At 38.2% G+C, this 21,246-nt stretch overlaps 2 protein-coding genes across 8 annotated transcripts in view; one reads left to right on the plus strand and one right to left on the minus strand.

Moving 5' to 3' along the window:
- Positions 1–220: 220 nt before the first annotated feature.
- LOC121639791 (high affinity immunoglobulin gamma Fc receptor I-like) lies at positions 221–6,809 on the minus strand. Of its 2 annotated transcripts, XM_041985297.1 has the most exons (8): positions 6,758–6,809; positions 4,865–4,897; positions 4,616–4,746; positions 4,410–4,530; positions 3,413–3,664; positions 1,986–2,126; positions 1,442–1,526; positions 221–1,354 (listed from the first exon to the last, which is right to left on the minus strand). In XM_041985297.1, the coding sequence occupies exons 1-7, from the start codon at positions 6,786–6,788 to the stop codon at positions 1,468–1,470; spliced, it is 768 nt and encodes a 255-aa protein (XP_041841231.1). In that variant the 5' UTR covers positions 6,789–6,809; the 3' UTR covers positions 221–1,354; positions 1,442–1,467. The 2 variants fall into 2 exon arrangements, with proteins under 2 accessions (XP_041841231.1, XP_041841230.1); XM_041985296.1 differs by having other exon boundaries at positions 1,333–1,526.
- A 446-nt stretch (positions 6,810–7,255) lies between these two features.
- The window catches only part of LOC121639718 (type II inositol 3,4-bisphosphate 4-phosphatase-like), a 34,767-nt gene continuing 20,776 nt past the window's right edge, over positions 7,256–21,246 (plus strand). For 3 of the 6 annotated variants that reach the window (XM_041985172.1, XM_041985171.1, XM_041985169.1), the window contains exons 1-13: positions 7,256–7,334; positions 7,726–7,925; positions 9,003–9,061; positions 9,148–9,229; positions 9,319–9,519; positions 10,438–10,485; positions 10,605–10,705; positions 10,882–11,001; positions 18,457–18,536; positions 19,714–19,804; positions 20,047–20,116; positions 20,204–20,351; positions 20,668–20,798. In XM_041985172.1, coding sequence (XP_041841106.1) covers positions 7,805–7,925; positions 9,003–9,061; positions 9,148–9,229; positions 9,319–9,519; positions 10,438–10,485; positions 10,605–10,705; positions 10,882–11,001; positions 18,457–18,536; positions 19,714–19,804; positions 20,047–20,116; positions 20,204–20,351; positions 20,668–20,798 — 1,252 coding nt within the window. In that variant the 5' untranslated portion in view covers positions 7,256–7,334; positions 7,726–7,804. Of the gene's footprint in view, positions 7,357–7,725; positions 7,926–9,002; positions 9,062–9,147; positions 9,230–9,318; positions 9,520–10,437; positions 10,486–10,604; positions 10,706–10,881; positions 11,002–11,917; positions 12,215–18,456; positions 18,537–18,932; positions 19,032–19,713; positions 19,805–20,046; positions 20,117–20,203; positions 20,352–20,667; positions 20,799–21,246 lie in introns of those variants that run through there. The other 3 variants (XM_041985170.1, XM_041985173.1, XM_041985175.1) reach the window with 3 other exon arrangements.

Genomic DNA, 21,246 nt, shown 5'->3' on the forward strand with positions numbered 1-21,246 from the left:
AGGCTATAAAACATGTCTGTACAAGGAATGGCTGGTCACAAAGTGTCTATTTTACCCCTTATTTTGATCTTAGAAAGTTGGAAAAAGGCTAAAATTATACTAGACTTACCTTGATGGACAAAGTGATGATGATTAGACGCATTAAAACCACATTTTCATATTACGGCTTTATTTAATTTAGCTTTGTATGTCACAGAAATTGTATCATAATTTTGGTAGAATAAACATAGACAAACAATTGGTCGTAAAGAAATTAGTACTTTGTTCATACTAATGTTTCTGCAGTCAAATCCAGTGCAACTTTATTATTATTATTATAATTACAATTACAAGTTATAACTGTCCAAACCAAGTCAATATACTTAAATGCATGTTTGAAAACAAAGTGTTAACCAAGAGGCTGTACATCTAAAATGAAAACAAAACGGAAAACAGATGCAGATTTTATTTATTCAAACTTATATTTCTTAGTTAAATGAAACCACCTAAGAGTGGATGCATTGTTTCAGACCACTAAAGGTCACTGGGATGCTGTCTATAGAAAATACCTGCTATTCTTCTATTTTTTTTTTCCAATACATGATCCAGTTGCACCAGTTTAAATCTTGCAAAAACATACACAATACCACTTAAAACTACAAATACCTTAGTAGTATACTTTTCATTTCTTTGCTATGCATAGTAGATTAGATGTTTGTAGCATAAATTCTACTAAAACTAATTAGAAACACCTAATAATAATAATTTAGATTTCAACACAATTTAAAACCACGTCTTTGTGTCTTTTCAGTCATAGAAGTGAGATATGGGTGGCATAAAAGACCATCAGGGTTTCTTCTAAACATAAGGTAGCTTCCTGTTAAACCGGAGGGTTGCTTACCAAAACTTCAACCTCCTGACTAAGTTAGAGGAAACAGTAGAAGGTGTTGCATTGCTTCTGCTGACTTTTAAGTGTTATGTATACTACTTTAACACTTATGGCTTTATATTGAGGCCATGCAGATTTATGTGATTAATGATTCTTTATCATCTTTGATGGTAAATGATTGCTATTATAAACAATGTATGCGACTAAGGCAACAATGACTGAATTTTAGATAAAATTAATTTTAGCACAAAGACAGAAACAGGCGTATAAGTGACCTATATGTGCCCTTAGACGCTTACATTTAATACCTCACACCCCCACACTTCCTGTTTATTCACTTCAAGGAGCACAGAAACAATGACCAGCAACCCACAGGCACCAATGTGTTAAACCTGCCATAAAACATAGAAAAGCCGAAGTTCTATTCTGGTTCAAAGGAAAGACACATTATGTCAGAGCTGTCAATTCGTTATTGATAACATTTATTCATGTTTTTTCTTAATTGCAAACAGGTACAAAGAGATTGACACCAAAAGATAGAAAATATAGTTCCTAGTCTGTGGGCCAATGGTTAACGAGCATGTTGAGCATCATCATATCTATGTAATTATCTGCATGAGGACTTCATTGCTTGTATGTCTCGTCTGAATGTCCTGGTCTGCAAACAGCAAAACAAATACAACAAAAGTTAACAACAGACAATTTTAAAGTAGCATTTTGCTTAAATAATAGAATAATCTCAGAAACAGTAGAATAATCTATTTCTATATAAGATAAAGTACCTGCTTCCTTTTGACACCAATGGCTGAAACCAACTCATTTCATGAAATATAGCTGCTGTTTAATAATAGCATTAAAATACCTGTGCACCACCCACTTTGTTTCTATATCATTGCATTTCTGGCACATTTTGACAGAAACTGCTTTTAGTGTCTCAAATGGCCAGTCAGGACCTATTTTGCTGAGCGGATGCCCATTTTATTCTTGAGCTTGACTGCCAAGGACCACTAAATGTATGAGTTCTTTGAACAATTCAGTGCTGGAAGATTTGATTTATCTGAGAAAATAAACATAAACTAAGATGATATCAGTAGTAATTATAGTGTAGTAACATCACCTCTTTTCTCCCTCTTCCTGTCTTTATAAATAAGTCCCAGAAGAACCGTGGAAATCAAGTAAGGAGCTCCAACCACTAAGTGTCGGACAAGTGTTGAGACAGACACTTGTGGCATTGGAGGATCCTCACCTGCAGGTGGCACTATAAGAAGAAAGAAACTTATCATTAATTATGAGCAATTTAAAATTAGAAGATATATCTTCAAACTGTTGCTGTTCATTGTAGTGATATGGATGCAGTATTAGTGCAGAAAGAGCCAGATGTCTTAAAGCAGCAGAAAGGAAGGTGGGGGGAGTTCACATTTAGTTGCATTCCAAGATTTGATGTAATCCTTTAGCTTCCTCAGCTAGGCAATCATATTTTATGCATAGACTTATACTGTATTACTGTAAACTTGATTACTGCGGATTATATATTTTTTTTAATTGTATTGAATTAGAATGTGTCTTTGCGAAGGAGATGCAGTAGGAGCTCAGTTTCATGTACTCCAACTTTTACATACACTCTGATGCCATTTATTTAGAGATTAGGGATCCTCTTTAGTTAGTTAATGCACTGATTTAGTTCAGTTTTCAGTATATGTTTTAGTTTGCTTCTATTCTCTCTCTCTGAGGTGATTTTAGAGATCAGCACAATCATGAAGCCTGCCCATGAGTGTTGCTGACAAAGGCCTAGTGTGCTGAATTAATAGTTGGTTATTAGAAGTAGTTAAGTTTCGGTTGTTCTTAATTAGTATTAGTTGTTTTGGGGGTTTTGTAAATGGTTATGGTGGGATGTAATTTTGTATTTTATGATGTTGTGTTTAGAACTAGTTTGTATTGAATGTTTATAATGGTCACAGTTGTAAATACACTCATGTGTTTGGTACTGAATGGTACTCTTTATATGTACTTGGTAAGGGATGTGAGGAATATGTAAATGTCACAAGAAAAGTGAGTAAAAAACAGAACTTTGCTAATACTGGAGTTTTTTTTTCCTTTTGGTTGTGCACTTCAGTGGACATCACCATTCTGCGTTCCATAAGGTTAAACCCTAAAGTCTTTATAAGTGACTTGAAATGACTTTGTTGTGAATTGCCGTTATACTAACAAAGCTGTATTTAACCAAATTCAAACTAACAACTATTCATTCAAAATTCAGTAATTCCCCAGCTTTTAAAATAGTTACAATAGTTGGTTCCAGAGTCCTGCAGGTTTTAGATGTTTTCTTGCGGCAATGCACCTGGTTCCAAGGAAGTAAATCTCCAAATGTTTCTTGTTCAGTTTGTTTCTTAATGACTCATTCATTTGAGTCAGTTGTGATGCAGCAGGGAAACATATAAAACCTGCAGGACACTGGCCCAAGAGGGTCCGGAGTTGGAGATCCCTGCTGTAGAGTGTGAGCTCTACATAAGCTTCTACACGGGTAGCATTTAAAAACCTCTTCACCTTTGACAGTCAGCCAGCTCTCTGGTGAGTCTCCTGATCCTGAGATGTTACACTTGTAGAGTCCTTGATCAGATCTGGAAACACTGAGGAGGGTCATGTTTCCTGTAGAACTGCTGTTGATGAGCTTGCCATCTTTGTAGAAATTTACTGGGAGGTTGCATTTGGATGCTTCAGCTTTGCATGCGCAGCTCAGAGTCAGATTGACTCCTTCCGTCACGGGATGGACTGGACTCTTCAGGATCACAAGACCATCTGAACAATGGGAAGACACATAAGAAAGCACATCAAATGACACTGTTTTAGATGGTTCATTCACTGATTTGGCCATTTATATCCGTTTAGATGAGGCAGCATTGGGATAAGAACTAATCAGGTTTCCATTGCAATTTTTTTAAGTAAAGAAACTTTACAAGAGGATTTATATGTTTCCTTGGGGAGGTTTTGCCTGTTTTGAGGAGAAGTTGCACCCAGTTTCAGTTTTCTTACCATTTAGCCTCTATCCTTTTCTTTTTTTTTTTTTTTTTTTGCAGAGGAAAGGTGCTCCAACTTTTAGCGGAATCAAGGAGTAGTCGTCTTTCAGCCATGGAAAATATCCATATTACCCTCTGGAGAGACTACGCAACCAGGTTAATTCTCTTAAAACCAGCCAATGGAGATATGTCTGATTGCTTTTTTTGGCTATCAAAGCCCTGCTATTAGATTTGGTATCTTTTAAGTGACTTATAATTGTGCTGAATGACTCTTGTAACAACAAACCTGAACTCATATGGGCCAACAGCTGTGGGGTGAGGTTCATGTTTTAGCTATAACCAACCACTAGAGGGCGACCATGACCATTTCACTGATCAAAACCAGAAGAATACGAGGATGTTTACAGTGGTTTAGGTAGTAATGATACAGAATATCTTTGATTATGTTTCAAATTAATTGAGAATCCACTTAGCGTTGTCTGAAATGAACCATTACCACTTTGGTTTAAATATGTCGCCAATCCTACCAGTGACAGTGATGTTGATATCATTGCTGGTTGCTCCAAGTTCAGTTTCACACCAGTATACTCCACTGTCTGAAGTGGGAAACGCAGCGCTGACGAAGTAGGGGGGCTGCCTTGAACACACCTGCAGGACAACCGTGGGTTACACTCTCATTCCAGTATCAGCTGTGACAAGAGCAAAGACTTAAGCTTAATATGAACAAGCAAACCTCTTCCTCCTCCATCTTCATCATTACTTTCCATCCAGCCACTTCCTTCTTCCCCTCCTTATCCTCACAGCTCACAGAGAAATGCTCATATTTAAAGAATTGCAGTCTTTCAGGAAAAACTGTCACAGAGACTAAAGAGAGGTAAAGAAATGGAAAATATGAAACACAAGTAATGCTCTACCTTGACAAATAATTTTGTAAATAATGATGCAGTGTCCTCTACTGAATTTAAAAATCTAATAATCTTACCTGTTGTTTCGTCAGAATCCACAAATTCAATCACTAAATCAGACAAAATGAAACACAAAGCAAATCATCTTTTATTGAAATGAACAAACCAGATTTGTGTATGCTGAGTCGGATATAAGGTTACCATTCCCAGTTTTTGCATGTGGAAATGGCAAAAAATGTGCACTGACCCACCCTGCCGCAACCCACACACGTTGGTGGAAACAGGGCTTTAGATCTCAGTGCTGCTTTTGACACAGCTGACCAGGACATCCTATTAGATTGATTGCAAAATTGGGTGGGAATCTCTCGTCCAGTTCTGAAGGGTTAGTCAGTTAGTAATTATAGATCTGTTCAAACAAAGATTACCTGTGGAGTTCCCCAAGGCTCCATCTTGGGCCCCCTATTGTTCAGCATCTACATGCTCTTACTAGCTAAGATCATGGAGACAAGCTAATTATTTCATCATAATTATGCTGATGACACTCTGCTCTATATTATTGCCTATCCAGGATGCTCTGGTCTCATATAAAGTTTAAGTGTGTGTCTCAGTCAAATCAATACGTGGATGTGTTGCTGAAATTGAAATCACTGATCAAGCCAGAAATCTTGGTGTCATTTTGGACTTTGAGCTCAATTTTAACAGCCATATTAAATCAGTAACCACATCGACCTTTTACCATACAATAATATATCTAGAATAAACATGATTTGGAAAAACTTGTTAATGCATGTTTTTAGTAGTCCTGACTACTGTAGTGGAGTTTTCTCAAAAAATAAAAAAAATAATTAAAAAAAAATCACTATAACAGCTGCAACTAATCCAGAAAGCTGCTGCTTGTGTCCTCACAAATAGAATAGAACTTTATTTGTCATTGCAACAAAAAGTGCAACAAAATTAAAAAGACCAGAAAAAGAGAAAATATCACTTCAGTTCTCACATCTTTACACTGGCTTCCTGTGTGCCAAATAAGTGATTTTGCTGCAGATGTAAAAGGCTCTGAATGATTCTGGTCCAAAATACATTTTTGATCTACTGATGGCATATGAGTCATCAAGACTTATGAGACCATCTGCTGTACAGAAATGTGCTGTACAAATAAACCTGCTTTGCCTCTGGGAAAGGATATAAATCCCTCTGAGGCAGATCCACCAGACTGGCCTACAGCCTCTATCCTCAGGCAGTGAGGCTTAATGATTTGTCCTTCCTCTTTCTGCCCCAACCAATCATAACACACACCACATTCCTCCATTTCAACTGTGAAAAAAAATTGCATTGCAGCAGTTTCTGAACAGCGCTGCACTTTTCTTTAGCATATTAAGTGAGTGTTTGATATCTGCCCATATTGCTTATACTAATATCTGCTTACAGCAGTACTACAGAGTGTAAACTTTTTTCACTTTCAATAACTTTATGCCAGTTTTAAGATGTTCAAACGATATATCGCTGTTATTTATAACTGCATTGTTGTGACAATGACAGCAAAAAGTTAAACCGAATTGAATTGGTGAAGGTTGTATTTCCACTTCACTCAGACTTTACAATAACATGCACTGCATTCAAGACCCCATCTTTATTTGGGACACCAACACAAAACCACATTCTGCATACACTACAATGACATGTCTGAGGAAGAAGATGGTAGGAGTACCAGGCTAGCCTGCCTGTAGTCCTGACTTGTCCCTAACAGAGAATGCTGGAGATAAAACAACTACTGAAGTCTTTCTTTGCTTGGTTTCCTCAATGCTATAACATCTTTGAAGTGTTTTGAGAGGGAATGGAGACATTACAAAGAGATAAAAGATATTTTGTCCCAGAATTAGGAATGTCTTACAGTTACAAAGTGACCCAGTCACACACCATTTAACACAATATTTAAAATTCTTCAAAACATCAAAAAGGAAGTAACTTACTGAGAAGAAGACAAAGAGCTGTCACCTTCATTCCGACCTGCTGCAAACTAAGCAGAATGAAAGAGAAAGGAAGGAAACAAGAAAAAAAAAGAGAGAAAGAGGTGGTGGACAGAAAAGAAGAAAGAAAAAGAAAAGAAAAGAAAGATGAAAGAAAAACATGACAGTTTAATCTTAAAACTAAGTCTAAATTAACAATCTAAAGTGGAATAATAATACATCAAAATGCTAAAAATGAGTTACATTAGGCCCTTTACAGTTCATGTTTAGCTTATTTTTGCTGTCCGGTTTTAAAAACAGAGCCCAAAAACATCACGAGGGGTTACAAACAGTATAGTTAAACATTTAATTTATTAATATCAGGTCTTTTTAAATTAAATGGAACAAACCATTTTTAAATCTCGATTTTACATTTAACGTTTTATGTTCTGCTATCTCGCGACATCTTGTGGTTGCACATAGGAACCGTAACCTTGACTACACACATCTCTCGCGATATTTCAGATTTTACACTATGATCTCCAGTCCAAACAAACAGCGGGTGAAAAAGTCATGAGGCTTAAAACCTGTTTTTCCCCCGGTAAGAGATGCGTATAAACCTCGTATTATGTTAAAAATTTATATTTACATTTAAGTTACGTTTAAGATTATTTTAGAAGCATGTTTTAACCAAGTCACGCTAACTTTTAACTCAGTATTCAACTGTAATATGACGGGATGGCTAAAAGGTTATGTAAATAGGTCAAGGTACAGCTGATATTCGGCTTTAAATGGCAATATGCACTTTTTGCTTTACAGCGTCTTGGTGTGTTGTTGGTGTGCTAGTTTTACTTCATGTTCACTGATTCATGTTGAGTCAGATGAGAGCTGTATTTACACGTGTTGGCTTCTTAAATGGCTTCAGGAAATTGAAACAAATATTCCTTCTTTTCTCCCCGAAAACCTCCACACTTGATTGTGTTTTTACTTAGAACACTGAATGTGCTTGTGATAATGAAGAAATGAAGATGATGGGCTCGATAGAGAGTTGCTGACCTGTGATGTGGGAGGATGAAGATGAGGAGGGTGAAGCTAAGGGTAAACCGCAGCCAGCTGCTGTATCTGTCCAAAGAGAAAACATCAGAAAATTTCCAGAAAGAAGGAATGCTGCAGGTTGGACGAAAGGAGACAGGTATCAGATGTTGTAGTTTATTGTTTTGTTGTTTTCTGTTTGTCTCAAAAAGCTAATTTCTTTTATCTGATTTGTGCTTCTTCACCTCCTCCATCCTCCTTCCTCAGACCTAGAAATTCATCACAGCAGAATATTTTGAAGGATTTCTCATTCTCATTAGAGATAAAAGCAATGATGCTCTGATGTGTCCTGACTGGACATTTTTTCGTCATCTGCAACATCTTAAGGAAGGGTGACAATAATTCTGCTGTAGATTTAAAACAACGGCTCAGATCAAAGTTCCTCACTTCCTCTGCTGGTGGGAGGCTAGGACACGAGAAGAGGAGTCAGATGGAGGAAGTGAAAATGTACTAATCGGAAAATGAGATAAGGGAGTCTTGTTTTCCTTTTATCTTTTTTATTTTTATTTTTTGCTTTCTTTTCACATCTTTTTTTTTCCTAATCTTTACTGTATCTTTCATGTTTTCTTCGTTCCTGATCTTTCCTGTTCTTGTGTGCGTTTTTTTCTTTTTCTTTTTGGTTTTCTTCTCTGTTTCCATCTTCTGACTAACTCTGACTTCCTGGAATATCCGTGTGGTCAAAAACCAGAACAACTTTATGACTCACAATCTAAAAAGCCATGTTTATAACTGTGATAATGAGCCACCCCTTGTTTCTTTATATGTAGTCAGGAAAGCAATAAATAGCTGCAATAATTGATTGTGCAAACATTTATGGAAATGCAGTGTATATGTAAGGCAAAATTTGCTATTAGCACCTTATTCCTCAATTACAAGCTTTCTTTTAATTTCTGAAGTCTTGAGGAGCAGTTCTCCAGGTTTCTTGAAGGACTTTCAAAATCTCTTCTGTGGATGTTTCTGCCTTTTGTGCCGTTCTCTGTCCAGATGATCCCACTCGGCCTCAGTAATGTTTGGGCTCTGGGGAGGATTTATCCCTCCATCAGACCTGTTGCCACTGATTTTTAGTACATTCTTGTCTAATTTTGCCTACCTCTGCATTTTCTCCCTGCTTCCTTTCCTTAAAGCATCACTACATCACTCTGAGTGTTGTTGGTGTTAATTAAACTTTGTGTTTCAGCTCTTGCTGAGAGATTTTGTCGCCTGAGAGGAAACCTGCTGTTCATCTTAAAGAAACAGGTAAGCGACAGAAAGAAGATGGAGATGAAACAGAAGAAGTTTTATTTGTCTTTTTACCCTTTGAAATAAATGAAATGTTAACACAGGGAGGAGAACTGGAGGAGGTGTTGCTGTTGGAGAAATGTAACGTCATGAAGCTTTCAGGAGATGGCAGACGGCTGGCTGTCAGTACGTTACATAACGCACAAAAACTCATTTGCATGTTTTTGTATGAAATTTGAGTAAATGTACATAGGTGGTGTTATGTGTGTTTTTAGGCTTTGAGAGCGGCGACTCTACGGTCTTCCTGCAGTCCAGCAGCTCTGCAGAATCTGCATCTTGGCTCGTTGCTCTGAGAGACGCCAACACGGAGACGCTGAGGAGACGCATCACACACCTGCACACGCTCATTGACAGTCACTCACAAGAGCACACGAACACAACACGAGACAGCAGCCTGGAAAATGAAGGGAGTACAAGTGAGTGTTTTAACAATTTAGTCAATATTACTTAAGTCCAGTGAAGTGCTAACATGGCATGGTAGTTGTCATTTTAACTGGTGAATGTGACGTTTGTGATGCAGTTCAAAGCAATCGGTCGATGTGCTGCTGAAAAGCCTCCGAGCAAGCAGCAGAGGAGGTCATGGTAGGCAGCAGTGCATCGGCTTTGATCAGAAGACTTCCCACCCTGAATTCTGCAGGGTTCTGATCAAGGAGGACTCATGGTTTGAGATCCTACAGAGGCTATGGTGGCAGTTTTTAAGGAAATGGGGTACACATCACCAATCTTCCCAGCAAAATTGGACAGATTAGAAATAAAGCCTGAAATAAACAATCCCTATGTAAAAAAAAAAAAAAAAAAAAAAGAAAAAGCAGAGAAAGAAATCTGGAGCTGTGTGGCAGAATTTGGTCCTGGACACATGTTATTCATCAGCTTTTTTAATATAATGATATCTTTAGATCTGTTATCGAGACCCGCGTCTTCCACAAGGCTTTCAACCCAGCGTGAGATGTTGATTTGTATTGTTTTAACTTGTGTTTTTGCTTTGTATGTTTTTTTTAGGATATTTAGACATTTTATATACATATGTTTACATTTTATTTGCTTTATTATGTATTTTTTAAGGTTCAGCTCTTTGCTCAGATTTATTTTAACCATGTGATAAATGTTTTCTAAAACTCTCCAACACAGTAATGCTGATCATGTCACACATTTTGATGGATTTTTTTTCCCTTAATTTTGCAAAGTTTTTAGCATTATAGTAACAAGTGACCTCTGAGCGTCACATTGACACCCTTAAATAGCAGCTTATGATGAAGATGTTGGAAACCAGCATCTGTAGATGTATAAACATCTGGAAATACAGTGTTGATGTAATGTTGTTCTGTTGCCACAAGGTGGAGCCCAGTCAGCTGTTGAAGCTTCTCCTCTGCACCTAGCTGTCGGTATGTTGTTTTACACACACACACACACACACACACACCACAGACTTGCTGCTTTCATCTGTCATGATGGCTAAAATAAAAACACATGTTTATTGTCACTTTATCATGCTTTCTATCAGAGTGTCGAGGCCTGGTTGCCATGGCAGCCACAGTCCAGGTTCAAGTTTGTGTGACGAACGCCCACACAGGCAGGAAGTACTGCAGCACTCAGATAGTAAAGGTACACACACACACACATACTTTGACTTTTCAACATAAGCTGATAATGTGTTTGTCAGGTTTGTTTTGCTGCTGTTGTGAGGACCAGCTTCACTTTTCTGCACAGCAGGATGTTTGTTTATTTATTTAGGGCCAGCGTTTTCCTCTTATTTGACAGGAGGTGTGTGTGTGTTTTAGACATCAGAAGATGGTGAGTTTCTAACCTCGGTGTGTTTCCGTGGAGACAGTCCTACGAACCATCCGAACAGGATCGAAGTCACAGTTTACCGGCCAGAGGAGTCCATGACACACACCACGGTAAGTGTGTGTTTTACTGCATGTGTGTGAGTGTGTTATATGTCTGAAAAATGTGTGTTTAAGAGGATTAGTGTTGAGGATGTGCCCATGTGTCAGATCATCGGTGGCGGCGTTGCAACACTCTTGATTTCTCCCAGAGTTTGTTTAATCTCTGACACGCAGACGCACTCAGACATGGATGAAACAGTCACTGGAGGGAAAAGGCAGGTTTTAGATAAACGGATATTTCTGTGTCCAGCTTTTTGCTCTCCTAGCTTTCTGCCAAACTCCACTATGCAGCTGCTTCACTAATCTCCATATTTCCCATGATGCACATGGGCGTTGTGTTTTTAATCCCTCTGGGATGATGAAAGAGGAGAGATGGAGGGAGCAGAGACTTGCCCAGCCGGAGTGTGTTAGTCTTTTTGGCAGACGGAGACCAAAACGGGACCCTGAGTGTGTTTTATGCTCGATCGGATCGTTTTGTCCGGACTCGTTTCCTTCCTGGATTAACGGACGGCTCTTCTGCATTTTATTTTGTTTATTTATTTTTCCAAATCTTTGCTAAATGTTTCTTCTTGTAAATGTATGATGTGTAAGAGGAATTATCCTTTAGCCTTCGGCCGTTTTCCGTCATTTATATATGACTGTTTGCTGCAATCGTTAAATATCCAGTAGGCTTTGATATCTATGGTGCATTCAGGTGCACATACAAAACTTACCAGTTAGTCTTGGAGAAGCTACAATTCAGCTTATTTTTATTTATTTTACTATCAGACTTAGAAGCAGACAGAATCTTCTCTTTGTTTTAATAAAATAATTTTATCTTAAACTAAATTTGTGCTTTTTGAAACTGTTTTTTGCATTAAGTTAGTTTCAGACTATATTATTTTAAATTTAGATTTGTAAACCTCATAATACCTTCTGTATCTTAGATGGCTTTTGAAGGATTATATATATATATTTATCTCTAAAATGGCCGGTCTAAAGTCAAATATAAAAAGCAGCTAATATTTTATCATAGATTTAAAATAGACATCCTATGTTAAAATTGATACATGTTGTAACGTACAATAGAAAAAGAGGCTTTTATCCGAGTTTCTGTTCATCGCTGAAGCCTGAAACAGGAAAGTCTAAGTACAGATTCAAAGCAGAGCTGGTGATGCAGAGGACGATGATGGCGTGCACCGAGTGTTTTCGTCCAACAGGAGACAACAGCTCCTCTGCTGGACAGGTAGGGAATTACACATAAATGCAAACAAATGCCAGTATTGTTCCAGAAAAAACACACAGCTGAAATATGACCAGTGAGGAGTAAAAGCATTCAGCCTTGATGAACCATGTTATGACAGTGAGCTGGTTTTTTTGAAAAGGAGATCAGTCATGTTGTCAGGTTCAGATTGGTTTCGCTTGGTTTTGGATGCGGAAGCTGACCTGGATGTCCATCATGGCTGTAAAGGCTGTCTTTTAAATCTTATAAATCGAGCTAAATCATCCTAAATGATGATCATCAGCAGGTGATTCATTCAGCTGGATTTTTTAAATTCCCCAGTTTTTTAATTCCAGACTGACGACGCCTTTGGAAAAATATGGAATAAGTTGCTGTTAGTTTTTATACTAAACCTGGTTTAGTTGTAGAAGATACTCAAATGTAGAACTTCCTCTATGTGAGATGCAGCCAACATTAACCCTGAAAACGCCACTAGATCTCTGGCGCCTCTGAGTGCTATCGCTTATATTGTCAACAGTTTCTCAGGATCAGTAGCGTAACTGTGGGGTAAATTGTGATGGATAGCTTTTCTTGTCCTTTAGGTGATCTATGGATGGTTTTTAAACACTTATATGTTATACGTTATGCTATAATCATGCCATAAAATGTTTTGTTTAATCACAGACTCTATGGTAAAGCCATAGAGTCAAACATTGTTTATCACATTTTCATCATAAAAAGATCACTATCACTACTATGTTGCTAAGAGACCTCTATTTAGACCTGGACATGATGATGAAGACACTTCCTGTCAAACTTTCCACCGATCAGAGATGTTAGATTGACGGTAACAGCCAATCAGGAGCAGCCAAAGATCAACAAGTGAGCAGGAAGTTCTGTGTGTGTCTGAAAAGAAGAAAGATAATGCTCCTCTACGGCTGGAATAAAGCCAAGACGACGTTTCTGATGCATGGTGGCGCCACAAAGCAGCCGAGTTGGTTTTGTTAGGATAGCAGGTAAATAGTAGGAATTACTGTAAATGAGGGAAAACTGTAAATATGTAAATAGTTTCTGTTGTGTGTTTGTTTCAGTGCTAATATTTTATCTCCTGATGCAGATGAGAAAAGGCTTGCTCACTGCTGATCTGTGTGTTATTTCTACAAAGTTCTGTTAGTAATAAATTCTGCTTTCTTGTTCTGGTCGGCCTTCATGCTGCTATATCTTTTAATAAATTCATGTATCTCAGCAGGGGTGACCCTCTTTACCTTCAAGACTCGTCTCTTGTTCTCCTCACAGTTTGCCTGCCTTACATGTACTTTGTCCTTTTTATACTTCCTGCTTACATCAGCATTTCCTCCTGATCTGGAGCTCAACATTGTTTCTCATTTATAAGCTGATTTTCTAAATTACTCAATCTTAACCTAATAATTGAGATTGTTTGATCGCTCAGCTGTTAGCGGTGGTTTTTCTGCTGAGTGTGTGTATTTAGGTTTGGTGAGGATTAGCAGGTAATCTTAAAGCCTCTTGTTTTGTTTCTTAAGAAACGTTGACTCACTGAGTGTTTGCATGTTTGTTGACCCGACTTTGAGCAGAGGCGAGGAAATGTGGTTAGTGTGGTGTGAATGTCCTAATAACCTGTTTCTATCTGACTGTCTATAACACAACTGCAAGAGGTTTTCAGATGTTTCTGAGACTGTTGGGCTGAGTTAACTGATTCATGCTAGTTAACAGAAAACTAATATTTGGTTTAGGTTGTAATAATCTGAAAATCTGAGAGAGATGAGCTCCATATGATGCTTTTGTGGTAGAATAGAGAGAAATCAACAAGTATCTATGTTTTAAACAAGGCTTTAAACATGTTAGAAACCAGTTTTAGACCTGAAAAGGAAACTGAAGTAAATGAAACTTTATTTGTTCAACTATGTTTCCATGAATCTCTGCATGAGGTGCAGCTGAAATTTTTACGAATCCAGTCCCAGAATTTGTCTTCCTAAATCCGGACCAGGTCTGTCTTTCCAAGACAATTAGCAATATTCTATTCTATTCTCTTCTATTCTATTCTAATCTATTCTAGCCTATTCTATTCTATAAGAGAACTTAATTTAATGTTTCATATTATACAGTTACTGTTTTATCGAATATAATTTGTAAAATAAATTGCATAAATACACTTAAATTTTTTTCAACTTCAAGGTGCAACATGTAACTAAATCAGAGATCAATAGCTACGTTTCCATTATCCCAAGATCTGCACAAAATCTGAACATCGCAATAAAAAAGTGGTAATGGAAAACCTAAATTTAAAAAAAAACTTTCAAATATTGCTAAAAGGTCTTTACACTCTCATGAGGTGGTTTTTCAGACGTGTCGATTTAGAAGTAGCCTATATTGCACAAGTGTAATGGAAACACTTTTTTCGCGTTTACACATCTCTGGACGTGACGTAGGGGGTCAGGTGACCAGTTCATTTCAAGTAAAGATGGCGAGGTATGAGTAGATGCAGGAGGAGACGAAAATCTTTTTGGAAATTAAAGAAAAAAAAATATAAATGCAGAGTTTTACAAAGAATTAGAAAACCTCCTTCCTCCTCAAAGTGGAGTCCCGTGAGACTCAGAGTAACAGCTAATGTGCTTAACACGGTTCAGTGGGAACATCTGCAAATCGCAACTGTACTGTGTCGAAATTTTAGAAATATTTCTTTTACTTTGCGACAAACTGTAAATGAAACGCAGCTAGTGACAGATTTTAATATATCATTAAAGCTGTGTTTCTATTGGTGTATACTCACTTAAATATCTGTTATGTTTCTATTCACTTAGAATGAGACATTTATATCTACTTGTCGTGGGTCCACAAACATAGCAGCTGCCATATTTGTGCCTCCATTTTTACTACAGTGTCTCTGAATGGACAAATAATGGTGTGTGAGGTGAGAACCTTCCAGCTTTAAAATTGCACTACTGGCTTTGTTTGGTAGAAACTAGAGCACCGTTTTGGAAAAGTAACGCCTTAAAAGGACCATAGAAGAAGACAGTATGCATGCACACAATGTTGTGGTAGTTACCTGTAGTGCAGTTATCGTTGCACCTGAGGCCGCTGGCTCCACTTGCAGATGAAAACACGCTTATGTTGGAGGAATTTTGGCCACTGACGGCCATCTGTGCTTGAAATTTAAAGTCATTGCTATGCCCATCTTCACCACTAGATGTCAGTAATTCTTACATACTGCACATCTAATGTAGGATGTTTGGCTTAAAGTAAAAAAAAAAAAACATTTGCTTTTTTTAAAACAAATTGTGTAGGCTTGCTCTTTATAGAGAAGCAAAAGTTGTTTTCTCCCCACTTTAAGCAAGAAGCCTTGCATTAGAGATCACCACAAAGTTACAAAAGTTGGGGGAAAACCAACTTTAGAGAAGCTGTGAATGTTAAATTCATGCTGTGTACTTTCTCCTCATTGTGTTGCATTATTTGTAGAAGTGTGTGTGTGTGTTTGTGTGTGTGTGTATGTTTTGGGTGATTTCAGTGCTTTTCGCTTGTCAAGGTAATCCTCTGAGCTTTTGATTATCGTCATAGCAACAGAGGGATTTCAATGCTACTGCTGTGGAGGTTTTTGGTGCTCGGCCGTGGTCGGGTGGAGATGAGTTTGTGAGTGTTTTCTATATTTGTGAGGTCCGTCAGTTTATGGGGAGTAAAACCTGAGACCTCATGACGTCAAAGGGCTTTGACTTTTAGTCACAGTTATATCAGAGTATAGATTGAATCATTTACACATGGACCTCGCTTTGACGTTGTTAAATGGTAGGAAGGGGGGTGATGCAGGAAATACTTTGTGGGAAAAGTTGCTGAAGTGTCGTCCAAAATGATGACAAAATGATTCACCTACTGTTGCTCCAAATCCCAGACTTTCCAGAGTTGTTTACCAACATTACTGCTGCCACTTTCTTCACTTTTTAATCCCTCTGTGACACATACTCTATAACGGTGTATCCACGCTGTAGGCAAATCAGACTTTTAGCAAGTCAGATTTTTAGACAGACCATCCACTTTACAAGTGATTTGGCCCGTTGTCTGTATTTGTGTTGTGTGCGCTTGATCACCATGAGTGTAAAAAGTTGGTGGCCCTTGAAGGTTGGGTGATAAATGCTGCTGGAGGCCTTTTTAAAACATCCTGTGGCAGCTAAATTTTGTACTAAAGCCACCATGATGACCCTCTGAAGATCGTCCTGTTGGAGAGAAAAGCAGTTTGTGACGTTATATTCCTTGAATTCAAACATTTTGTCTTCTATGAAGCAGGAATTATTGCTCATGTCTTACACTTAAGTAGTGACTTTGTTATCTTGCTTATTTTTGTCTTATTTTCTGTTTGTTGTTTCTAATTTTGCTGATGTTTTTTTATGTATTGCATCTTTGTTCTTATTTCCTGCTATAAAGCATCTTCGAGTGTTCTGAAAAGGACTATATAAATAAAACATATTACTATTATTATTATTATTATTTTGCTCTGTGCACCATCTAAAACCATGATATCCAAAGCAAAGTCTCAGGACAACATAGATGTCATTGCATTTAGTATTTCTCTAGCTTTTCCTTATGTTATGAAATGCTCCCTTTCTGGGTTGATTTTTTAGTCTTACTCCTTGACTAAGGCTGAGCTTACACCAGAAGACTTTTAAAAGATTTGCACAAGACTCTGAAAGACTACCAGCTCACATCTAAAGACCAATGTTTAGAGTCTTAAGTCTCAGTCTGGTCTCAGACTGGGCTGATCTGCACACAGTAAAGCAAGCAAGGGGAGAGTTTCCCTCCAGGAGGGAATTACACATCATCATTATTAAGTGTGGCTTTGCATCTCCACCAGGTGTTACACCGACTCATCAGAATCTGGAGAGATGAATGAGTTTTTATTCTCTTATTTGTTAGATCATTATACTGTAACACATAAATTATCCACAGCAGACATTTACTTCTAATAACCACCCGCTCCTCTTTCTGGACGGACCACCGACGACGTTTCATCACCGCTTCTTGTTCGTCCTCTTTTTTTTTTCCCCCGTCCGTTTTTGCTGGTGGTCTGAATGTCGGGATTCCTGTTTCTGCTTTTGTCAGAGCTCATCTATTGGTTGTTGATCGTGTTTCGTCACTGCGACTTGCGATAATATCTAACATGTTAGAAATTGTCGCAGATCCAAGACTGGAGAAAGACTGACCTTAAACAGCTCAGATTACCAGCTCACACCTAACAACCGAGAAGACGGGAGCGCGCTGTGACTCCAGTAAAACTCCTAAGATTTCCTAAAGACTTCCGTTTTTAGTCTGCGACCGTAAATCGTTTGGTGTGAGCCCAGCATAAGTCTTGTTAATTTCTTCTACAGATTTAAGCATTTTTGCCATGATTTAGCGTCAATGCCTTGGATCAAAAAGTCCATGAACGTAGAACAAAACTGATCTCCTAACTAGTGGTTCCCAACCTATTTTCCTTGAGGACCCCCTTCATGCAAATACTAAAAAGCCACCCCCTCCATGCTCAGTTTTATGCTTTTAAAAGTGAGATTCTTACAATAAATAATGTATTCTGGCTGAGTCCTGTCCTTCAATAAAGCCAAAGTTAAATTATAACATATAGCCATCCTTCTTTTTTTTCTTAAAATAAGGACACATTAATCACAGTGCCTCTGAATGTTCAAAGCCTCTGGGACCCCCTTGGGGGTTCCCAGACCCCATGTTGGGAACCACTGTCCTAAACAAACCAAGGGCAGAAGGTGGACTCTTGATCTTGGCAGGGCCTCAAATCTTGACCCACGGGCCAGAAAACAGGGTGCGATATGAAAATAAATGACTGATATTTGTGATTAACCTGTTCCTAGAAGAACTAATCAGTTGCTAAATAATATTGTTGGAATAAAAAAATGTTCAGCAGTATTTAAAATCCTGATGATTTCTAGCTAATTTTGAGTTGTTAATACAGATATATTATCATCCAGTGTCTTCTGTAAAAAACTGTAGACGTCATGCTACCTTAAGCTTGGACGAGCCTCTCCTGGTATCGATCCATGAGCCTTCACCAGACCAAACTGGAGCTTCTCTTCATGTCAATGATGATTTTAATTTGATAGCCAATAATAATGCCATGTTTATCTATATGGTTATATTAAAATAAGTTTTAATGCAAATTCAAATGTAGTAACTTCAGAAGTTTGATTTGATTCATATGAGCTTTAAAACAAAGTTTAATGCAAGATAAATTGTTTCCTTTTTCTTTCCTATAGAGGAGCTTTATGGGTTTCGCTTCTTTCTCCGTCAGAGATCTACTCAGGTCCAAGGAACCTCACATCTCCCTCAGCCTCAGGTAAACACACTTAAACTCTCCTTTCCATTCATTATAGATAATTTTACTGGAAATATTTGTCACCTCTCTTGTTTTAGTATCATATTGTTTACAGAGAAATCATATCCAAAAGCTTTTTATAATCAAAAACCTTCATAAACAACCTGAACTAATCTCGTCTTAATATTGAACTACCAGCCTTGTACCCACCATTCATATTCTCTGTATTCCTTTCCCCTTATCGTGTCAAAGAGGCTCTTTGAAGTCAGTGAATTGTGTGTCATAAACCATCTCAAAGGGTCCCGGACATATACCCTGATTGGTTGTTGCTTGGATACCTGTGACCAAAAGAGGAAGTGGGAGGGCAGCGTGTAGCCTTACCTCAACACAGTGTAGAAAAACCTCCTGTTTAGGCGTCATAACTCAGAATCAGACGGAGAATCGTAAATGGAGATTTAAAGAAGCAGGAGAAAGACAGGACTAGGAGTATGGAGACAGAGACGGAGTGAGACAGATGTAAGCAGTCAGCGTGTCTGTCCTGACATGTTGCATTCAGGCGTCTGACTACTCATACATACCTCTGGCACAGGTTTGCAAAGCCACAGAGAGCTAGTGCTGCAACGTTGGGGTTTCCACGCAAAGGCTAGTTGTTTTGGTTTTTGTTTCTGTTGGTATCATGTACCAGAAAAATATGTGTAATGTAACTCTCTTAGTCCTTATGTGTTGCTTATATAAACATCTTTAATAATTTTCCCAGCTTGTTCCCAGTTAGCTTTGTAATATTTAGTTGTTGTTGTTTTGCTAGCTTGCGCAGTTAAGGTTAGTTATCCTTGCTAATTGTTGTGACTGTGTAGTTAATAGGTTTAATTTTTTGTTCTTGTTTGTTGTTATATTCATATTGATGATAGCTTAACTTGATCTTTTTCTTACTGGTTGTTTATAGTTAGTGTTTTCTACCTTGGTGACTTGGTGATTCGTTTCCAGTTAGTTTTTGTAGTCAGCTGTCTTGTTTCTAGAGTTTTACAGAGCAGTTTTATCTGTTTGAAATAAGGAGTGTGTGGAACGCTGAGAGGAAGTGAAGGAGTTTCGTTGTAGATTATTTAAAGGGACTTAATAAGAATAAATTAGCTGTCATGCATATCATTGGCATCTCTCTTCAATTTTTTTTCATCTGTTCCTTCTATGTTGTTGTTATCAGGGCGATGGATGGAGTGAACGACATCGGGGAGGTGAAGGTGTCGCGTCTACAGATGGAGGAAGATGGCGGAGATAAAGCACCCGAACACCAGGTATGTGAAGAGATTCTAATAACACTTGTGCGACTCGGTTGGCATTGTACTCTGTAGTTTACACTGGGACATTTTATGGGTGTAAGTAGTTATATGAGTCAGGCGTAAGGCTTTATTAAGACATGATGATGTTGTTTTGGAGGGTTGATATGACACCAGGAAACCTCAGACTAGGGTAAAGGTAAGAAGACGGAGGAGGGGTATTTTTACACTGTTTGGCTTTTCTCTCCTTCTTGCTGCAGTGTCCTGCACTGTGCGACACTCTTCACAGCTCTGTCCAGGACAAGGAAAACAGTCCCATGATGAGAGCTGGTGAGACTCAGTTACAGTCATGTGTTCGTTTGTGCACCTACTCAACTTTTCCCTATTCAACATTTATATCTGTGTGTGTGTGTGCAGCACTGTGTGCTCACATATGTAAGGTGTACAGGTTTCAGACGGAGGACCGGAGGTGGCTGCTGGTGAGGGAACAGATGTCAGAGACACCGCTCTCTTTCTCTTTACCCAAACAGCTACTGGACATGCTCATTCAGGAGCAAACAAACAGGTATTTTATTTAGAATATGTCATCTCACATGTACAGTATGTGGGTTTGTTCTGGTTGAGCAACAGGTTATTGACACACTGCATCTACACTTACTCTGACTTAATGTAAGTGAGAGTTATAGTATGAGATCGAGGCAGCATTCGCTAGGTTACCTTGCCAGTACTGGGTTGGACCCTGTATCACAATACAGAGATGTTCAGAAATGTCAAAACTTTCCAAAACCTTAAGGATCTGTTTTACAGGTCTCGTAGAGTTCTTGTGCTGGCCGGTTGAAATTGTTTTGACTGTCTCTTTTTGTCTTTTTTTTTTGTCTCAGAGTTCTCGAACTTAAGGAGCTGGGTGATCTTTCGCCCCACTGGGATGGGCTCCGCCATGATGTCATCAACCACTGTAACCATCTGATTGGCTGTTATGAGGAAACACTGGCCGAGCTCAACAAGCTCTCAGGTCAGGCTTTCACATTACCAACAATGTACGACCAAAGTTTAATAATTTGGGAGATGATTCCATCTTTTGTTTCCCAGAGAAAAAAAATGCATCATTTAAGAATGAAAAATAAAATAACTTCAGTCGACAGAGAAGCTAAAAACAAAACGAGATGATCTGCAGTGACGGCTAACTTTGAGCAGGTAGAAATAGAAGAGACCTCTCCTCGTTCAGCCTTCCTGACCTCAACAAATGATCTCCGTTAGAGTGAAGCAGCAAGTTGCACGTTGTAGCACTTTGGCAAACTTTGTTGTTTTTTTTTTAGTGCGTTATAAATAACAAGCAACAAAGCAACAACCAATTTATAGAAAATTCTGTCTAGAGGTTAGCAAAGGTGTTGTGCTGGTTTCCTGTTGCCATGACAACAAAGACAAGATCTGTGTCACATCATTTGTGAAAGCGTATGTTT

Source organism: Melanotaenia boesemani, chromosome 5, assembly GCF_017639745.1.
Source record: "Melanotaenia boesemani isolate fMelBoe1 chromosome 5, fMelBoe1.pri, whole genome shotgun sequence".
Taxonomy (NCBI): Eukaryota; Metazoa; Chordata; class Actinopteri; order Atheriniformes; family Melanotaeniidae; genus Melanotaenia; species Melanotaenia boesemani.

Excerpts from the sequence above, each read along its gene's own strand:
- LOC121639791 (XM_041985297.1), bottom strand. The coding sequence starts at position 6,788 with ATGAAGGTGACAGCTCTTTGTCTTCTTCTCA. Across the intron at positions 4,531-4,615 it reads TGAAGATGGAGGAGGAAGAG|GTGTGTTCAAGGCAGCCCCC; the intron begins GTTTGCTTGTTC and ends GTTGTCCTGCAG. Across the intron at positions 2,127-3,412 it reads GAGCTGGCTGACTGTCAAAG|TGCCACCTGCAGGTGAGGAT; the intron begins GTGAAGAGGTTT and ends TTCTTCTTATAG.